At 36.7% G+C, this 19,249-nt stretch overlaps 1 protein-coding gene across 1 annotated transcript; it reads left to right on the top strand.

The window, feature by feature from the left end:
* The first annotated feature begins 580 nt into the window (after window positions 1-580).
* Window positions 581-17,757, top strand: LOC140144611 (medium-chain acyl-CoA ligase ACSF2, mitochondrial-like). Its single transcript, XM_072166427.1, has 14 exons — window positions 581-621; window positions 756-868; window positions 2,287-2,349; window positions 2,662-2,779; window positions 3,830-3,943; window positions 4,994-5,142; window positions 6,290-6,381; window positions 10,876-10,946; window positions 11,115-11,219; window positions 14,673-14,821; window positions 15,517-15,571; window positions 16,455-16,541; window positions 16,935-16,987; window positions 17,697-17,757. Exons 1-14 carry the CDS (start codon window positions 613-615, stop codon window positions 17,755-17,757), a joined length of 1,239 nt encoding a protein of 412 aa, XP_072022528.1. The 5' UTR covers window positions 581-612.
* Window positions 17,758-19,249: the final 1,492 nt, after the last annotated feature.

Below are 19,249 nucleotides of genomic sequence, written 5' to 3' on the forward strand. Positions count from 1 at the left end.
CACGCCCCACCTAGGTTTGTGGTCTATGACCATCATTTGCCTCTAGTTGTTGTTGTATCATGCTGGTGCCTGCAAATTTCGAGCTAAACCATAAGAAAAAAATCTATTTCTATATTTTTAAGTAACGTGATTCAGTTAGCCAATCCCAATTAGAATTTTTACACAGTGCAAGATCGAGCTACAAGCAAACAAGTGCGTAGAACCCAGGGGGTAATTAACATAAATAACCATACGTGTATGCTCCCTCGGAAATACACCTGTTTTTGGACCGCGCAGCTCCGAAAGACCGCTGAATTTTACCAAAATAGAGCCCTGAAGGACCCCTGATTTTGATAATTTTAGCTCTAAAAGACCCCTATTTTTTTCCTAGACGATTTTCATCCACAAAGCCAAAAAAGACCATGAATTATGACCGTTCACAACTCCGAAAGACCCCCTTTTACTGATACGTCGTCAGCTCCCAACGACCGCCATCCGGGGGGGTACCACCAAAAATTTAGGTGCCCGCAATTATCATGTGTTAAGATTAGTAGCTGTATTAAACTGACTGACTTTTTTTTTTTTTTTTTTTTTTTGAGAGTAGAATTTCCAAGTTCCACAGTTGTCGCGCTAATGAATAAGGTAATGTCTCTCCATTATGAAATTATTCGTTCCAAATTATTATGAACCATTCGTTGCCTCTGTTATGTTTTCCTGAAATAATAACAATAAAATATAATCTTATATTTCATGCAATTTTGCTGTTCCGACTACAGCTGCGTTGTAAAGCCATGATTCTGACACGATCACCTCCTAATCTGACCGAAATGGCTTGTGAATGTTTTCCAGAACTTAAAAACACATCAGCCGAACACTTCAAATCCGTGAGGTAAGATTTTAATTTGTAAGTATTGTTAAAACGAAGTTAATGCGAGGTATCTTCAAAACGTATGATTATTTTAATAATTGCACGTTTTAAAAGATTTGCTAATAGGCTGTGAACTTGTTTTAAAATAGCACACAAAGTATATTGAACCAATTTCCCATCACACAGATCCCAATGGCATTACAGCAAATGTTGATTTTGCGAACCGAATTTGTTGTACGGATGCCACAAGCATGACAAGGCTCTTGGTAAAGATATACATTTTAAAAAGTTTTTGAAACACACACGCAAGAAAGAACATACTAAATATTCTCTCTTCGGAAATAAATTCATGTTGGCATTCTCCGCGCCTAGTAACCCCGTCAATCCGTCAATATCACCTTGGATACGGTGCTTCACCTCCCGCTGTGGTAAGGGATGGGCAGTCATAGGTCTAGGTGGTATGTCTATGGGTATGACGTAGTTCATCAACCTCATAGATCGTGTGCATGCGATGGTCTTTGCCAGGCCTTTGCAATTATTTTGTCTTAATATGGGCAATCTGATTCCATATATGCGGATTATCGTAAAGGCCATCGATGTTATGCAATTATTGAATACATGAGTGATGCAGTTACGGAGCGATGCAGAACATCTGTGTAAGAGATTCTGTTTACATTTTATTTTCATCTCCGAAAAAAAGTGAAACGGACGCCGACAAAATATCACTGCGTGTCCCGTCATTAGTTTTTCACCATTAGGTCTATAAAATGTATACAAAGTTAGGTTTCAATAACAGGAAACCTTTTTTGGCGACGACACCATGTCGATAAGGCATAGAAATGTTGTTTTTTGCCCCCCCCCCCGAAAGGTATTAGTGATCGCGGCGCCATTCACCATGATTATCAGCTATTATCGGCGATTCCTTTTTTGTGATGAAGGCACCAGCCGAAATGTACTTATTCCAGAATGTAATGAACATAACTCTGTACTCCCCCGGGGAGATGATGTATTTTGCGACACTCATACCCCCCTGGAATAGTGCATGATGGAAAGAGGGAAAAGGGTCTATTTGAACCAATCGGGAGGCGCATAGCAACAACGGGACTGATAGGTAGTTCCTTATAAAATATAGGATTTAATTTGATTAAAATGTGTAATATACTTATGATATTTCTATTTGAATTGAAGTGTTTAAGAATGAGAATAAAGGTATTATTTTTAGCCGCTGTCGTGCATCTACCGTCTCAATTGGCGTAAAACAGCTCGGCTTCGCCTCGTTGTTTTACTTAAAATAATGATGTCGCCCGTGTTATATGAGACGATAGATGCACTCCAGGGGCGAAAACCAATACCTTTATTCTCTAATTAGTACACCCCAGAAGGTTTCATGTGTCTAGAACTTGTTTATTTTGTATGATGTCAATCTTATTTATACCCAGTTGTCCAGAAGTGGAGTTCATCATTACATGCTGTGCACCAACACTTAATTTTTCGAGTAAAAGGTAAGCTTGTATGTAGTTAAGATTTTCTTTTCGTTCTTTTTCGTTTAGTTTTAGTTTCAAAAGGCTAGGTAAAAGAATCACTTTAGAAGAAATTAACTACTCTGAAAAGTGATCCTTAAACATCCTTTACTTTTTATGTCAAGCATATCTACAAGGTATTAATAGCTAAAATTATGAAATCGCGGATTTTTATTGCTTCTTTTGGTCCCGCGGAGTCAAAGACCTTAACCAGAGTGCCTACTACAGCTGCTCCCTAATATTTTAAGAAATATGATGACTTCTTTTACTAAACAAGTTTACGTATCTCAACAGAGGTATCTACAGCTACGACGACTTTATGACTCTGGGCAATGCGACTGACATGGACAATGTTTACAAAGTCGGTGCATCCCTAGATATGGATGATCCATGCTGCATTTATTTTACATCAGTAAGTGATAACAGCATTACAAACTTCAGATATGTCTTTAAAGAAGTTGATCCAGGTGAATTATAAGATTAAGGCAAATACATGTATGTTGCACCTCTAATACATTTGCTGTCCAACCTGTCGCCCCAACTTATGCTTTACAACAGGTGGATACATGTATCAAATACAAGACAATTTATCAAAAATATATAATAAGGATATGAATTACGTTACCTTATGCATTATTTTTCACTTCCCAAATTGAGATCCACCAGAAACAGGTTATCATATATCCAGAGCCAATATATGACCAGATGGGTAGATTTAATATCATTATACTGGTAAAAAAAAATGCGGTAAAATGTGCATTGTTGAATTGAGATTCACTATCCCTGTGTATTTTGCATCTGTTATCCTTATAGTATATTTGTATTTTATCTAATTATTTTGATGATATAATGATTGTACAGCAGATATTTGGGTCGCAATTAACCCCAAGGTCATACAAGCAACAGAATTCGGACACTTATTAGGAAAATACGTTAGTCAATGTTAACCATTTGAACCAGAATTCCGAGGCCAAAGTTATACAGGGGTCAAAATTCAACGTTTTGATTAAACCAATTCTAAAACATATAGTTTGACATATCTGCAGGAGTTATGAGCAAAAAATGTCGAATGTCAACATTTGGGCTCCACACGGTTCATAACAAATGTTTTGCCTTGTAATAGCAATCCAAAGAAATAGTTTGCACTTTCTAAGTAATTGTTTTACCTAGGAAACACAGCAAACTAATCGAACTGGAAGGGTAAGAGACCCGTTTCACTGTCTTACATAGTTAACGTAGTTAGTATTGTAAATTCTATTTAAATTATTATTTTAAAAAAATTCTCGGATGTACAAAGAAATCTAATATCGAAATGATCGAAAATTAATCTATTCCAAAAACTATAATCAATATATTATCATTCACTTATGAATGATTGATTGTTTATATTGAAATAAATCAGCAATCAATCATTCTCTTATGAATGGTTGATTATGGCTTGATTTATTAATCGATGATATAGGGTAGTACTGGGATGCCGAAGCCTACTGTACATTCACATCATGGAATGCTTAATAACACCGTTGTATTTGGATTAGGATTCCGAACAGAGGTGGAGAATTTCGACTGTGATTGGGTAACTATAATGATAACGCTCATAATGTTTTTATGTAAAATAAACGTATTTCTCCCTGCAGAATAATGGATTAAGCCTCCCGTTGTTGTTTGCGCTTGCCTGGGAACTCTATCCACGTATCATTTGTCCAGAGAAGCATGAGAGTTTTATTTTTAGCCTGAAATTGTTTCCCACCCTCCACACCCAAATATTTATATTAAACATTGCTAAAGGGAAACCAAGTGCCTTTGACTATATTGTTCCGGGATGTTTGTTTGCTTTGATGTTACTGTTGTTGATTAATTTTCAGCAGGTAACTCAAACCTTAAATTAAACTTTCTAAAACATTTGCCTTTTTATCATGTATTTGTTAATTGTTTCTTTCTGCGTACTTTGGTACGTCATTCGGCATGATGTGATTTATTTGAATGATAAAAGGTAGAATTTCAAAATGATAAATTTGGATACTCCTTCAAGGTGATCTCATTAAAGCCAAATAGATGAACGCTGTGTTCAATATGTGCCTGCTTCGAGGGACACGTCATTAATTTTGGTGACTTTCAAAAAGCTCTTTTTTATTCAAATTGTTATTTGTTGGGAGGGAAAAGCCGTATTGTGCTTAATGAATTGTTAAAATAAGCAGCACAAAATACTCCATCTATAGACCTCTTTGTAATTTAGGTTTAGTGTCGACCACTTTATTTTGGCTTTTGTTTTAAGTGTTGGGATACTTTTGAGGTATATAACTTTGAGCACATTGATGCCACTTAAATATATGCATTGACATCAGCTGGTGTCTTTGAGATGTTCACACATTTTGGGTTATTAAGGGTGTTTTGGGTCGAAGACTAAATATCTGATAAATGCCTTTTTTGCCATCTGGAAAATGTCTCTTCTTGTTCAGTGACGCCTCAATCAATGAGACACTTATATTAAAGTATTGATACAGTAAAGAATTGACACGCTTTATTTCTTAAATATCATAGACAATAGGCCTTTAAAACGACCTTTATGGGTGGGGAAGGATAGCGCTCTTCGAGAGCAATGTCTCTAGATTTTATTTATTTTTAGGAGTCTGCTCGATTCATGACAGCAGTAACCTTCTCTGGCCATGGTGGTTCCTTAGGGATATTTATTCCTCTTGTAAGAGGTTCTGCGACTATTGTTTTATATCCAGCATTTAATGCCGAGATAATGGCAGAAGCTATTCAAAACGAAAGGTATTGTATGCCGCATTTTCTTCATCTGGTTTTGAGTGTACAGTTTGTTTAGTTTTGACTCATATGTGCTTGCAGGTGGAACCTTAAATGATGTTTGCTGCTCCAAGTTTTAATTTTTGTTTTTAACATTTTTTTTTTTTTGCGATATTAAGCTGATAAACAAATTTAAAATGAAAAAAATTAATGCAGCAGATCGATCACATTCTTCCGCCTTAAGGGGCTCGTAGAATCACTGAAAGTGGGACATTTTAGACATTGTTTTGTATTGTATCCTTAATGATGATGAGTACATAAAAGTGTACATTTTCAGAAAGGACATGATGCAAGAAATCCAACTAGCACGGCAGATTTCTGAAACATGAGCAGTTTTTGAGAAAAGCGCCACATTTGATTTCCCATGCCATTTTTTGTCAAATATAACAACGTACCCTAAATTTCCAAATCGATAAAAATGCTGTAAAGTCATAAAACTTTCTCTCAAATTTTTGAATTCGGACCTTATGCTGTTCTTATACCTGAAATATCCAATACTCTGGTCAAAATTTATCCTTTTTGAACCATATGTTTAAAACGAAGAAAAGTTCTAAAATTCGTTTCTAGTTTTGTGTCTTTAGAGCATAGATATGCAGTTTCAAAAAAGTTTCAAAGAAAGTCTGAAAAAAGTGATATTTTGTTTAGCAGGTGGTGTTCTTTTTATTTCAATTGGAAACGCGGCATGCATGTATAGATTTTTTTGCAAATTTTTTTGTTGTTTTTTCCGTCGGTAAAGACTTCCAAAATTTAGATGAAGTTACTCAATGAGTAATTCTAATGACATTTTGTCTAAAAAGTTCCTATCTGTTAGCATTATGGCACGGTGGCGCCAATGGGTCACGTGGACATTAAACTATTAAGTGTCTTTTATTAAAAAGCCTCATTATGACTGTTGGATGGGGAAAAATCTGATTTGTCGCTTTCTCAAAAAACACTAATTTTTCTCATAAATCTGCCGCGCTAGTTGGATTCCTTCCATCATTTCCTTTTTCAAAATGTACACTATTATTTACTTATCACTTATCATCATTACTTCTAAAGTAAAGAAAATGCCTTTAACGACAACCCATGTATATGAACCAATGATTGTTGACTATACACGTTTATGTTTCAGAGTAACACACGGTTGCGCAATGATTCACCAGGTTTACGACCTTGTCAATTTACCAAATATTGATACTTACGATTTCTCCAACTTCAAGCTAAGTAAGGAAGCTGTAAACGTTTTCAATTTAAATGATATCATAATTGTGTCAAGTAATCTAATAAAATAATTTTTAGTTCAGATGTATATATATAAACTTGTTTTTCAACATACTATAATTAACTTCATAATTATGGCCCTTAATTAAATCAGTTTTCTTTTTTATGAGATATTCTTTGAAAAAAGAAATAGTCAAGCAGGAAAGTCAAGAGCTGGTACTTTCATTGACATATGAGATATTCACTGATGGATGATACCATAAAACAAAAGTTAAGAAATGGCACAAGTGGAAGTTATTTCTCCGAAGTTCACTTGTCAACTATCTCCCCTGTGAATCAGCTTGTTTTGCTCATTTTATATACGAGTATTTTAAGAAATTAGGCAGATATGATAATCTCAATATTCCCAATACAATTCATTGTTTTTCAGATGTTGTCAATGAAAGTGAAGGTTTTGACCATCCATTTCTTGACTACTCTTTTGTAACTTCTAATAGTGATAGGCTGTATAAGGGTGTAGTTGCAAACAGCTTAGGGTACCAGCTTATTTGATGCAGATTGTTGTTCTGAGTAATTTGACACCAATTTTATTGAAATCGGCCAAAATTGAGACAGTGCCGGCCAAATAACGACACACAAGGGGGGGGGGGGGGTGGGCAGATTTGACCTTCAATTTTTAGTTTTAAGGGAAATTTAACACATTAAGGATTATGTAATGCATTTTTGGTATCTACTTACATAGTTTTAGGTCCAGGTAGGTCATTTATGCACTTTGTGTCAAATTAAACTTTATAGTGCCCTTAAAATTAACGGTTTTGGGTAAAATTAGGCCGTGAGGACGCTTTACCTTTTAGCGACCCCTTTCGCAACAATTTTTGATTTTTAAGTTAATCATACTATAAATAATCATCAATCATCCATATTCTGAATTTTTCAGGCCATTTATCACATTTGGTGTGGCCGTAGCGCTAATTTTTAATACAGGGTAACCTGCCCATAGCAATATACAGGGGTCAACGAACTTTGTATCACATGTAAGTCAATGGAAGCGTCTTTACACATTTTCAAATGGGTACCACGCAAAAGTGAATTAAGGTTGAGAGTTCAAATTTGGACAGATGCTGTTTAGAAGTTATTAACCTCATTCATAACCGTCACTTTGATCTTTAAAATTAACAAAATAACACAAAATTTTCCTCAAAAGTTTGTAAAAATAAACAATTCTTACATCTTCCCTTTCCCAAAATCGATCAGGCTAAAACAAAACGACCAATAACAAAAGTGCGTATCAGAATCTGTGCAAATATGGTAGCGCGAAATCCAAATACGGCAGCCAGCGCGCGCGCAGTTCGTTGGACGCACAATACGGCGCACGCAGAAGTCAATTGTGTGCGACATTGGAACAATTACGCATTTTGCGGTCAATTGTGAGATATTAATGACCTCGATTTGCGTTCGCGTTTTCACAAATAATAAAATATGATTGGATCGCACGCATCGCGTTTATTAATGAGGTTATGAATATTTATTAGTAACTTTCATTTGATAATAAGAAATGATAACATTTTAGTTTAGTAGGGGGATACGTAACAGCTATTAAGCTGAACAGCGCCCTCATATCCTAAATTGGCTCTTAAACTTGCATCAAAACATACGATCGGTGTAAAAATTGCATAAATATATCCAGGGGACCCAAACTCATGTAAATAATCATTAGAATCAAACAAACAGCAAAGAAAACGCCCATAATTGTCAAAATAGTGAAAAAATAGGGGGTCCCAAGAAATACCCCTTATGCGTAGTTTTTTGGCCGGCACTGTCTCATTTTTCAACCGATTTTTTTAAAGGTATCAAAATGACGATTGGTGTAAAAATTGCATAAATATATCCAGGGGACCCAAACTCATGTAAATAATCATTAGAATCAAACAAACAGCAAAGAAAACGCCCATAATTGTCAAAATAGTGAAAAAATAGGGGGTCCCAAGAAATACCCCTTATGCGTCAGTTTTTTGGCCGGCACTGTCTCATTTTTCAACCGATTTTTTAAAGGTATCAAAATGCTCAGGAGGATTAGCTGCTTCAATTCAGCTGGTACCCTGACCTTTTTGAAACATCACCCTTTTGGGGGGCTGTACAGCCTATCACTACTTCTAATATATTTGTGTATATTCTCAGTCATCCAGGTATATAAAATATCAAGTTGATTTAAATTAAAATCTAGTCAACTGGACTTACTATTTATTGACTGGCGACGTTTCACATCCTATCCTGGATGCTTCCTCAAGCCGTCTGATTTTTCGGCGGCGACTGGTCAGTGACCCGTGACGGGGTCACAGAACTGAGACGTCGAGGGATCTTTTGGATAGCAGAACTGTAGGCCCCCGCCAAGTTGTGGCGCAGACCTCCTCCTCTGTTCAGAGATGGCTCCTCCCGCTTCACATAAACAGCCTCTTTCACACCTCTTTCAAACCACCGCGATTCTCTGTCCAGTATGACAACGTCCTTGTTATCGAATGTGTGGTTGGTATTGTTGAGATGCGAGTATACAGCCGAGTCTCCACAACCGGATGCGCTTGCTCTTCTATGCTGATACATGCGCCTAGCCAATATCTCCTATTTGACTCTCACCACCCACTAGTCCATCAACTAGCGGTTATCAAAACGCTATTCCATCGTGCGGACACTATTTCATCGAATAAGAACGCTAAGACCAAGGAACACAAGCATTTGAAATCTGCACTTGGTGCTTGTGGATATCGCAAATGGACCTTTTAGAAAGCGCTTCATACAGTCAGAATAGGTACTAAATTTTCACGGGAAAATTTTCTGGACACGTGACAGCCATGGGCGCAGACATATTAGCATTATGGAATGTGACCCCGAGCACAGCGGGTATTCTTCCAATGTATTTGAATAGGAAGAATTCCTAGAAAAAGAGTTTCCGTAGATAAATATTTTTTTCCGAAGATAGATATTTTTGAAATTACGTTTTGATGATATTGTGAAGAAATTAAGATAACATAATATTTAATGAATTTGCAATGCACAAATTTCTATCAAAATTGCGGTCAAAAATACTAAGACTTGAATAGCGAGGTCACCGCCGGGGGTCAGAGATCAGGCTCGAGGTTACACTCACATTGATACGCATTGGTCACGTGTCCAGAAAATTTTCCCGTGAAAATTTACCTCTTAATGTTGACTGCCATAAGCCAAATTCGCCAACAAAGGACGACGCTTCACATACTGCATCAGCAGGGGAAGAGAAACGACGACACAACGTCACCATCCCCTATGTGCCAGAGCTCTCCGAGAAAATTCGCAGAATTTTTAGAGGATACCAAATCCCTGTCTCCTTTAAGCCCACCAACACACTGAGGCAAAAACTTGTTCACCCTAAGGACAAAGTCCCGAAAGACAAACAGAATAACCTTGTCTATGCTATCCCATGTACAGACAATGGGTGCAAGGACTTGTATATAGGGGAAACTAAGCAACCGCTGGCTAGGCGCATGTATCAGCATAGAAGAGCAAGCGCATCCGGTTGTGGAGACTCGACTGTATACTCGCATCTCAACAATACCAACCACACATTCGATAACAAGGACGTTGTCATACTGGACAGAGAATCGCGGTGGTTTGAAAGAGGTGTGAAAGAGGCTGTTTATATGAAGCGGGAGGAGCCATCTCTGAACAGAGGAGGAGGTCTGCGCCACAACTTGGCGGGGGCCTACAGTTCTGCTATCCAAAAGATCCCTCGACGTCTCAGTTCTGTGACCCCGTCACAGGTCACCGACCCATCGCCGCCGAAAAATCAGACGGCTTGAGGAAGCATCCAGGATAGGATGTGAAACGTCGCCAGTCAATAAATAGTAAGTCCAGTTGACTAGATTTTAATTTAAATCAACTTGATACTACTTCTAATGTTAATAATAAATAAAAACGAAGGGTTAATTCGGCCTGGTTGATGGACAGATTACATTAAAGGTGATCTGTAACGCCGTTTCCTATTGGTTGGAATTGCTACATCATAATCGTTGTGATCACCGCAAATGTTATTTTGTCTACGTTGGTGATTTAAAAAGTAATTCTTAGTCAGTGGCTGTGGTTTATCTTGTAAGCGCTGAATTTCATTGGATTCTGCATGCCTTCTATCACACATTAGACGGCAGCAGCTTGTTGAGGCGCTTATTACAATATTCTAGAGAGGAATACGCGAACGAGATCGCAGTACGCACAACTAAAACCGTAAACAAATTTCTTTCATTTCATGAAATGTTTTTATGAAGATTTTATGGCTTAATTTTTTCACAATGAAATAGTGTTTAGTTATCAAATTTTGCGCTCGTGGTTGTATTTTCTACCTTCGCCATATCTTACCAAATGGGGTGTGCTACAAAAAATATTTGAAAAATATTTATAACCAATGATATTGTTGAATAAGGCAGTGAAATGTGACTTATTGTTTTTTTTTACAATATTCAATTTTCAAAGTGACTATGGGAGGCAGTATCATACCAAACGAACTCCGGCAAAAGATGAACAAGCTCGTACAGTATACCACAGTAAGTTTATCATGATAAACAGTATTTCAAATATTTCGATAAAATACATAACATGTGCATGATCAGAAGCATCAATCATGAAATTGTATTCATTCTTTTTCAGTCACCTAAAATCTTGCCGCTTTTCTATTATATCTAACATATTAATGTTTCCTATTTAATTCAAAGAATGTGTTCGGAATGACAGAAGCACTGATTTTATTTCTTGGGCATCCACTAGATCCACAAAAGAAACAGGATGACGCAGCTGTCTACCCAACAGGTGGTCTTGAGGTAAGAAATGGGATATCTTCTATTATAAATTACTGAAACTGGCGAATTGGTGAGGCTAAAAACTTTTTCGGTTTACATTATTTCGGAAAACGGACTTTTGTGATGCGAAGAACAAGGTTGTGCGCACTTCAATAAAATGTCAAATTTTGTTTTGTTTACGTTAAGTGGGTAAAATTAAGTTAATTAGTTTCAAAAGCACTGAAAGGTCCTTTCAGACTAATCACCTCCAATAAGGTTGCAGTATTTGGACTTGCGGGTCAATTATTTTCTCTGATATCCGGTCACTCATATCATTATACACAGGAGCTCACTGGTAATCAGTATCGTTTATTCAATTTTATGGTTAGTCAACATCTTGAGCTTATTATAGCGGCTGTTATCTTATTTACATAGTAATGATGACAATGATAGGGGTGATTCAATATTTATTCATAGGGTCTATGAAGAGTCTTCATAGAGTCTTTTTGTTGCTGTTGTAATGTGTAGTCATACCAGGGGAGATGTTATTTAATGCTGGGGACATGCGTTAACATGTAATCGTATAGGGGGCCGGAGGAGTTTTTTCTCTTTTTACTGTGTTGTCCTACAAGTATGAGGATAAAAGTAGTCCAACAGTTTTACGGAAATAACGGAATACTCCTACCAGCGGAGGAGGAGGTCGTTGTTACCATGGAGCTATTAAAGATGGAGAAGCAATAGATTATGTAACGCATTGTTCACTTGTGCCGATTTGAAATCTGACAAGCTATTCATCGAAAAGGTACCTTTTGTTTGGGACAAAAGCTTCCGCCATTAAATCGGTAAGCTGACCCGACAGTGTATTAACGCTTTACCTAGCAGGATACTGTCAATAAGTGATCAAACGAAAGTCGCGTGAAAGCGCGAACAAAAAAAAAAAGTACCCTTTGTTACCATAAAACCCAAGGGTGTGATTGAGTAGCCGTAAGCACAAAAGGCACACATTAGCCGCTGATGTTCAGTTCGTTGTCACCCCACTGACTTTAGGTGTTTCATTTAAATAAATTGAATGCGCTTGCTGAATGATTACACATCAAGGCTGCCATGTATGCATGTCTATAGTAGGCCTACTGTATAATGGTAATAGCTACGTATACATGTAACATAATAAGTACACAGGTATATAATAGGCCTATATAAAAGTTGTTTCACAAATTGACATTTTATTTTATTTTAAGAAGGAGAATGTCATAAACAGTGGCGTACTGAAGGGGGGGGGGCAGCTCTTCTGTGAGAGGTCTTGGGAGGGGATGAGGGAGGAGGAGGTGGTGGAGGGGATATGAAGAATGAGAGGGGATAAATAAATAGAAAGGTAAGGAAAATGATAGGAATGAGAGGGGACAAAGAGTAAGAGGGGATGGAGAAGGGAAGGGAGATAAGAAGAGAGAGTGATACTTTAGCAAGGAAAGAATAAGTACAGAGAAAGGAAAAGAAAGGAATGACAAATAAATATAGGCCTTATAATAATTATTATAGAAACTAAACACAGCCCCCCCCCCCCACATAGGCCTAACACGAACAGCACTATAGGCAGCCATTCGATGATGTCAATGCCTTTATGCGTTACGTATTTAAAACGCCCAGTCAGATGTATTTTACACCTGCCAAGCACAAGTCACCCAATTTCGAAAATTGGACGTTGAATGTACACTCTCATGAATATTGATTGACAACATTTTCCAATATGTCAGCGCTCAAATCGGACACAATAGAAAAATAGACCATTCAGTGCGTTGGTTGTTACGGTCAATGTAGTCCTGCAGTAGATAGGCCTACTGTTAGTCGTACAGGGAGGAGATTTTACAGTTGTCTTATTTTAGTCGCTGTACAATTGTACAGGGGACTTTTATTCTTAGACCCCTCACGTCTTCAGCAATTTCATCTTCATGACCACAACATGCACAGATTTCAAGTAAAACTTACCAACAAATAAAGTCCAAACTCTATGCATTTACGATCTACGAAAGACGGGTGATCTGCTAGTTATAATAATGATGATTTCTGGAATAGTCCAGAATACCAGATTGCTGTAAACCATCCCTATATAGAGATCGGAAGGTCGTGGGTTCGATTCCCGCGCCGGCACATTCCCTTGCTTTTTTTCAAGTTGGGTTGTGTGCCGGTCGAGATTTGTATTTATATGTTGTCTTGTTTAATTGTAACACTTTGGGTTGGTAAACTGTTCACTCTTTCTTGTTTAATTTATTCAGTTTCCTCTCGTAGCGAGCAATCGTTCCCCATTGTGTTTATTTGTTCTTGTGCAGGATGCGTATCCCCATTACCTACTTTACTTATATTATACTGGGGAAACGATTAAGCATCAGTAATGATCTCCTTCACTTGTGTACTTGCGTAATATTTGTTTGTGTGTATTGTATACCTCGACTGCCAACATTAGACCCAGTTTTAACCACCGTTTATCAGTGGGAGCTGGTAGCCTAATGGATAAGGCGTCCGTCTAGAGATCGGAAGGTCGTGGGTTCGATTCCCGCGCCGACACATTCCCTTGCTTTTTCTTTTTCAAGTTGGGTTGTGTGCCGGTCGGGATTTGTATTTATATGTTGTCTTGTTTAATTGTAACACTTCGGGTTGGTAAACTGTTCACTCTTTCTCATCCCTATATATGAACGCCCCACGCGTTTTGCTGAGTGCGGGCAGCGACAATGGCTAAAACGATTTGACATCGACAATGTCGCCCTCTATAGTCATTATAAATGTTCCATCCTTAATTCGCTGTACTAGTGCACGTTAGAATTCGCTGTCGTAGTGCACGTTAGTAACCATTGGGTACTGCTCCAAGCCTGGGTTCATACACCTGTTCCGAATTTTGATATGCCATAGGCTTTGTGTTTTGATCATTTTCGATCAGTGGTTCGTAACAAAGAAAGCGTGATCCCGTTGACCTAGCAACGGCCATATTCTAACGTACACTACGACAGCGAATATGACCGTTGCTGGGTCAACTGGATCACGCTTTCTTTGTTACGAAGCACTGATCGAAATGATCACAACACAAAGCCTATGGCATATCAAAATTCGGAACAGGTGTATGAGTTGGAGCAGTAACCAATTTGTATTAACGTGCACTACGACAGCGAATAGCGGATGGATATCATAATGTTTATTCACACCTTTCGTATTTCATGGTAGATGATACCCTATTATATTATGTGAACTATGAGAAGTCCGATTGCCGCTATAACGTGTTTCAATTGAATGCGTGGCTTTCAACCAAGAACATCGTTCTCTTGCGTTCAGGTATAATAATCATTTCCTCCGTTTAACTTTCTATCTCTCAATGTAGCTCAATGTGTGTAATTTACTATTATTACGATAATAATACGCAAGATAGCCAATATTTCGATCCATGTTTGTGGCACATTCCTGTCATACGACACACATTCGCAAGAAAAACCTTGTCTTTATTATCTACAGACGAAAATAGTTGATGAGAATGGACGTATTGCACCTGTGGGCACAAATGGAGAATTACAAGTCCGAGGATACTCAATGTTCAAATACTATATGTATGATGATGTGAAAACAAAAGCAATGAAGGATAACAACGGATGGATTCATACAGGGTGAGATTGATGGAAAAGATTTTATTTGATAATGAAGAAAGGAGACTGCCTACATGCTTCACCCTGACAGGGTGTAAGACAATGGAAGACATTGTATGATGCGAGGATTGGAAATACATAATGCCAGCCCAAGAAATTATGATTTAAATGAATTTATGAAACTGGCAAACTGACATAAAAAATATAATTTTTCCCGCTCTGTCAATTTTTCAGTTTGCCCGACCTTCATGAAGTCTTTTAATTAACCCTCTCTCATTTAGAGATTGTGAAGGATTGTGTATTACCTTGTGCGCGTACTTATTGTTTTAAAAATCTACCTTGATCTGATTTTGTGGTGTGACGCTGAGTTTATACTCAATTGGTTTGGCAGACAAGCGAGCCGCTTCCTTTTCTGCTTGAGATTCGAAAGTCATAAGGGATGAAATCAAAACTCGACGCAGGTTGACCGGCGGTTACCTGCAGTTGAACCGCGTTCCATTGTTTAGAAAAAATAGAAACCGGCTCCAATCGGACGGGACCTGGCCGAGTTTTAATTTCATCACTATGACGGATTGGTAAAACCTTCTCTGCAACAGTACCAACTTTCGAGCAGATACCCCAAGTGTCATGATCTTACGTTATTTTTTTTAATGATTATTACATAACAAGGCTTTCATGTAATGGAGAACATCATGATGTATGTTGTTGTTTTTCAGTGATTTAGCTGTGATGGACGAGGATGGTTTTATTCGAATAAATGGCAGGATAAAGGTGAGCATTATGATTTTTCAAAAGCAATATTCTGTCAAACAGGTGAAATTTTGCATCCGCAGGTCACTGGTTCGGTTCTAATATTTTGTATTTTATAACAATGTAATAGCCTTTACATTAGCTAAGATTCTTGAAACATACACTCTTAAAACGATCTATTCATCTTCATCTTGTCAAATTTGACTTGGGAAACTATTCAGATGGGGACATTGCACATTTCTCTTCAAAACGAATCGGACATTCTCATCAAAATGATAGATATTATTTGATAACATTCCCCTGTCGGTTTTAAAACGGCAATCTTGTCAAATATTATAGAATGGATAGATTCTTGTCAAAAATGATCCAACGTATCAAATTTGAGTAGTTTAACTTGTCAAAGGGCGACTTAATCTTGTCAAATAATAAGTTGGAGATCTTGACAATTTGAATAGTTACGTGTTAAAATGAAACGGAAACTAATAATCTTGATAATATTCTTGATAAGTGATAATACACCTTATCTTCCAAACGAGAAGTTACGCGATCAAAAATAAATGAGTAGGCATTCTATTAAAACAAATATTATGAAATTATAGTTTATGAAAAGAGTATAATGTTTTTAACCCCTTTTGTTAAAGGAAGTCTCGAGCAATCACCGCAACATTACGCGATATTCAACATTCCCGAAATTGTCTGGTGCAATGACGTCCCAGTAATACAATGGAGACTGGCGACAGTTCAGCACAAATAACCGTGACGTCAAGACAGTTTCGCCGCGCGAATTGGTACTAGATTAGATACAAAAAAGGAAGGAAGGAAGGAAAAACTTCGTTACTTTAACAAGCTTGAAGCTTACCGTTTTCGTACCGGGTTAACAGTGTTATCAATTTATTTTTACTAGGACAACATCATCAAGGAAGGTCTTAATCTGGCCCCGGCAGAGTTAGAAGCCGTGTTGTATAAACATCAAAAAGTACAAGCAGCATTGGTATGTATATTATCACAAATTTAATAACAATTAAAAAAACTATGTCGTAAATATTTTTGCTGTTCGCAAAAACAAAGGCAATAACCACTATTTTATTACTTTCAGACAAAGAGCTAGTTTCCTACAGGTCAGGTATTAAATTAAATATTTTAATATCAGGAATAAATACAGTGTTTATTTATTTACCTTAATTTGTATTAATAATATTTTGTTATAAACTACAAAATAAAAGTTGTTCCCTTCATTTGAAAATTATATATTTATCTGGATATACTATGTGCAATCACACTGTAAAAATAATAATGGTTTGCGTTTCAAAACTCAATAACATTATAACAAATATTCGTATTATCTTTTTAAACATTTTTAATTTGGCTTTGACATATCTGTTAGGTTGTTGGGCTGCCTGATGAAAGAGTAGGTGAAGAAATCTGCGCAAGTCTGAGGTAGGAAATAATCCTTGTTCGTATTCGTTGTTCTTATTTTCATCGTTTACTGGCCTGGGAAGTTTATGTTTGTTCCAGACAGGAGATGAACTCTGTTGCCAATATACAGGGTGTTCCTGAAAGATCTATGCCATCACAAACCAGCATATTTGGACATTTTAAATAGCTGAGGATTAAAAACTGCTATCACAATTTTCATTATTGACCGCTTTGTTCTTAATTCAAAACCATTTGAATATCACAAGTCATTTTCAATTTATTCCGCAAAGTCAAACATAATCAATAAGGCCTGTTAAATAATCATGACAAATTATTATAGACGCCTCATTTTCAGTTCTTGGTACAGACAATTGATTTTCAGGTATACAGTTTCAGTATTATTAATCAAACCTGCTACTGGTTTCTAATATGTGATGAGATCAAGCAAAATCAGTCGGAACTCGGAAATATTAATTTTGAGATATAGCCAAAGAAAGGAAATATTTCCTTTTATTTCCTGTTCTTTTGGAAACTCTTAAAATTGCTCATATCTTTGGAACTGGTTGTTCAATTTCAATGGAGTTTTCTGAAAATTTAGCTTTGTAATTGCTTTTTACTAACCTACAAGAAATTGAAAATTTAATATTTCCGAGTTTCGACTAAGTTTACATGATCGCATCACATTTTAATCGGCGATTTGAACACACGAACTGTCATTTTATGTATATAGAGTTGATAAGACTGATCCGCCAACTGAGGAAGAAATCAGGGAATTTTGCCGAGGAAGGTAAGCAACAAAAAAATAAATGAAGGTTTGCTATTTGCAACAAAGCACGCTAGTTTATCTCTCATTGCCGAATTTATTTTAGGACCCACATGTGTTGATCATTCATCAGTGATCGATATTAACATGATCATTAAAGCAATTGGATCACCCTCGTGCCATTGAAAATCGTAAAATAAATGCAAAAGAACTTTACAAATTTCTGTTTATACACACACAGGTCAACGATAAACTTGTCCCAAAGCATGTAATCTTTTTGGACACATTTCCTGTTACTGCGACTGGAAAGGTGAGACAAATTCTTTAAATAATCGAAACAACCATTATAGAATTTATTTGAATTTCTTTTGTGTTTCTAATATATCATGTGTTACGGTTTATATTAAATGTGTAAAGTTATGAGATGTTTTTGTTTTTTCGTGTTTTTTTTGTTTTTGTTTGTTTTTGTTTGTTTTTTTGGTGTGTTTTTTTTTATTTTAAAGGATTCTCGAGTTTCAAATCGTTCGTAAAATTTCAGTATTAAACAAACGAATGCATAATTAATTATCAGTAAATTTGGATACTGAATGTCATGACATAAATGGCTCAATGACACCACTTACAATATGGAATAACGCTAATGGACTTGGTGGGTTTTGTGCATAAGCATGTTAAAAAAACATTACGTTTTGTTATGTTTCACAGTTTTTCACTTATGTTTTTGTCATATTCCAGTTTTCACGCATAGAAATGATTGAAATAGTGACTAAGAAGCTAAATCTTTAAGGTAACTATAAAACTCAAGGACTGGAATCCTCCAAAGCGTTCAGACGGCAGATTTCCCCGAGTCTGCGCTCGAGCACCGCAGAACTTACATGTCCCTCGTATCAAATTTAAACTCTGATTACGAATTTGGGAATGCTAATTAGTGCCTTAAAAAAGTTAAGAAGGCAAACGTTTAACGAGGTCAGCTGCTAAACGCAAAGCTACGGGCGACCTCTTGTTTTGTGTTACATTTACAAAAACAAACAAACTTGAAGATAGCCGGAATAAGACAGAACAAGGATATTATATATAATTACGTAAAATGGCACGAAGATGTTTTACTCCATTTTGAAACCACAAATGATTTTAATGGTCTGAATCAAATCTCAACTGCCACTGAGGCTGTTAAGCCGCTTCCTCCAAAATAATGCATGTAAGAGTAAAAACGTACAAAAGCCATGCATGACGGGTTCTATCTATTATTTGCGTTCGCGTACAAATGCTAGAATAAAAGTGTGGATTTATCACCGATTAACAACATTTGGCTGCTGTTCAAAGGTATAGGATGAATTGTTAAACCAGTGATAGCATAAACAATTGAGTGAAATAATATAAATGATCAAGAATATCAGAATTACAGGCAGTAGTCATTGACCTATTGATGATAAGGGTAATGCCCTTGCGAACATATACATATAGAGTTTGACAAGTTCAATGACATTGAACTTATATAAAGTTAAAAACACAAGTACAAC

Source organism: Amphiura filiformis, unplaced genomic scaffold (genome assembly GCF_039555335.1).
Source record: "Amphiura filiformis unplaced genomic scaffold, Afil_fr2py scaffold_66, whole genome shotgun sequence".
Classification (NCBI taxonomy): Eukaryota; Metazoa; Echinodermata; class Ophiuroidea; order Amphilepidida; family Amphiuridae; genus Amphiura; species Amphiura filiformis.

Excerpts from the sequence above, each read along its gene's own strand:
- LOC140144611 (XM_072166427.1), top strand. Across the intron at positions 869-2,286 it reads GAACACTTCAAATCCGTGAG|TTGTCCAGAAGTGGAGTTCA; the intron begins GTAAGATTTTAA and ends ATTTATACCCAG. Across the intron at positions 5,143-6,289 it reads GAAGCTATTCAAAACGAAAG|AGTAACACACGGTTGCGCAA; the intron begins GTATTGTATGCC and ends TTTATGTTTCAG.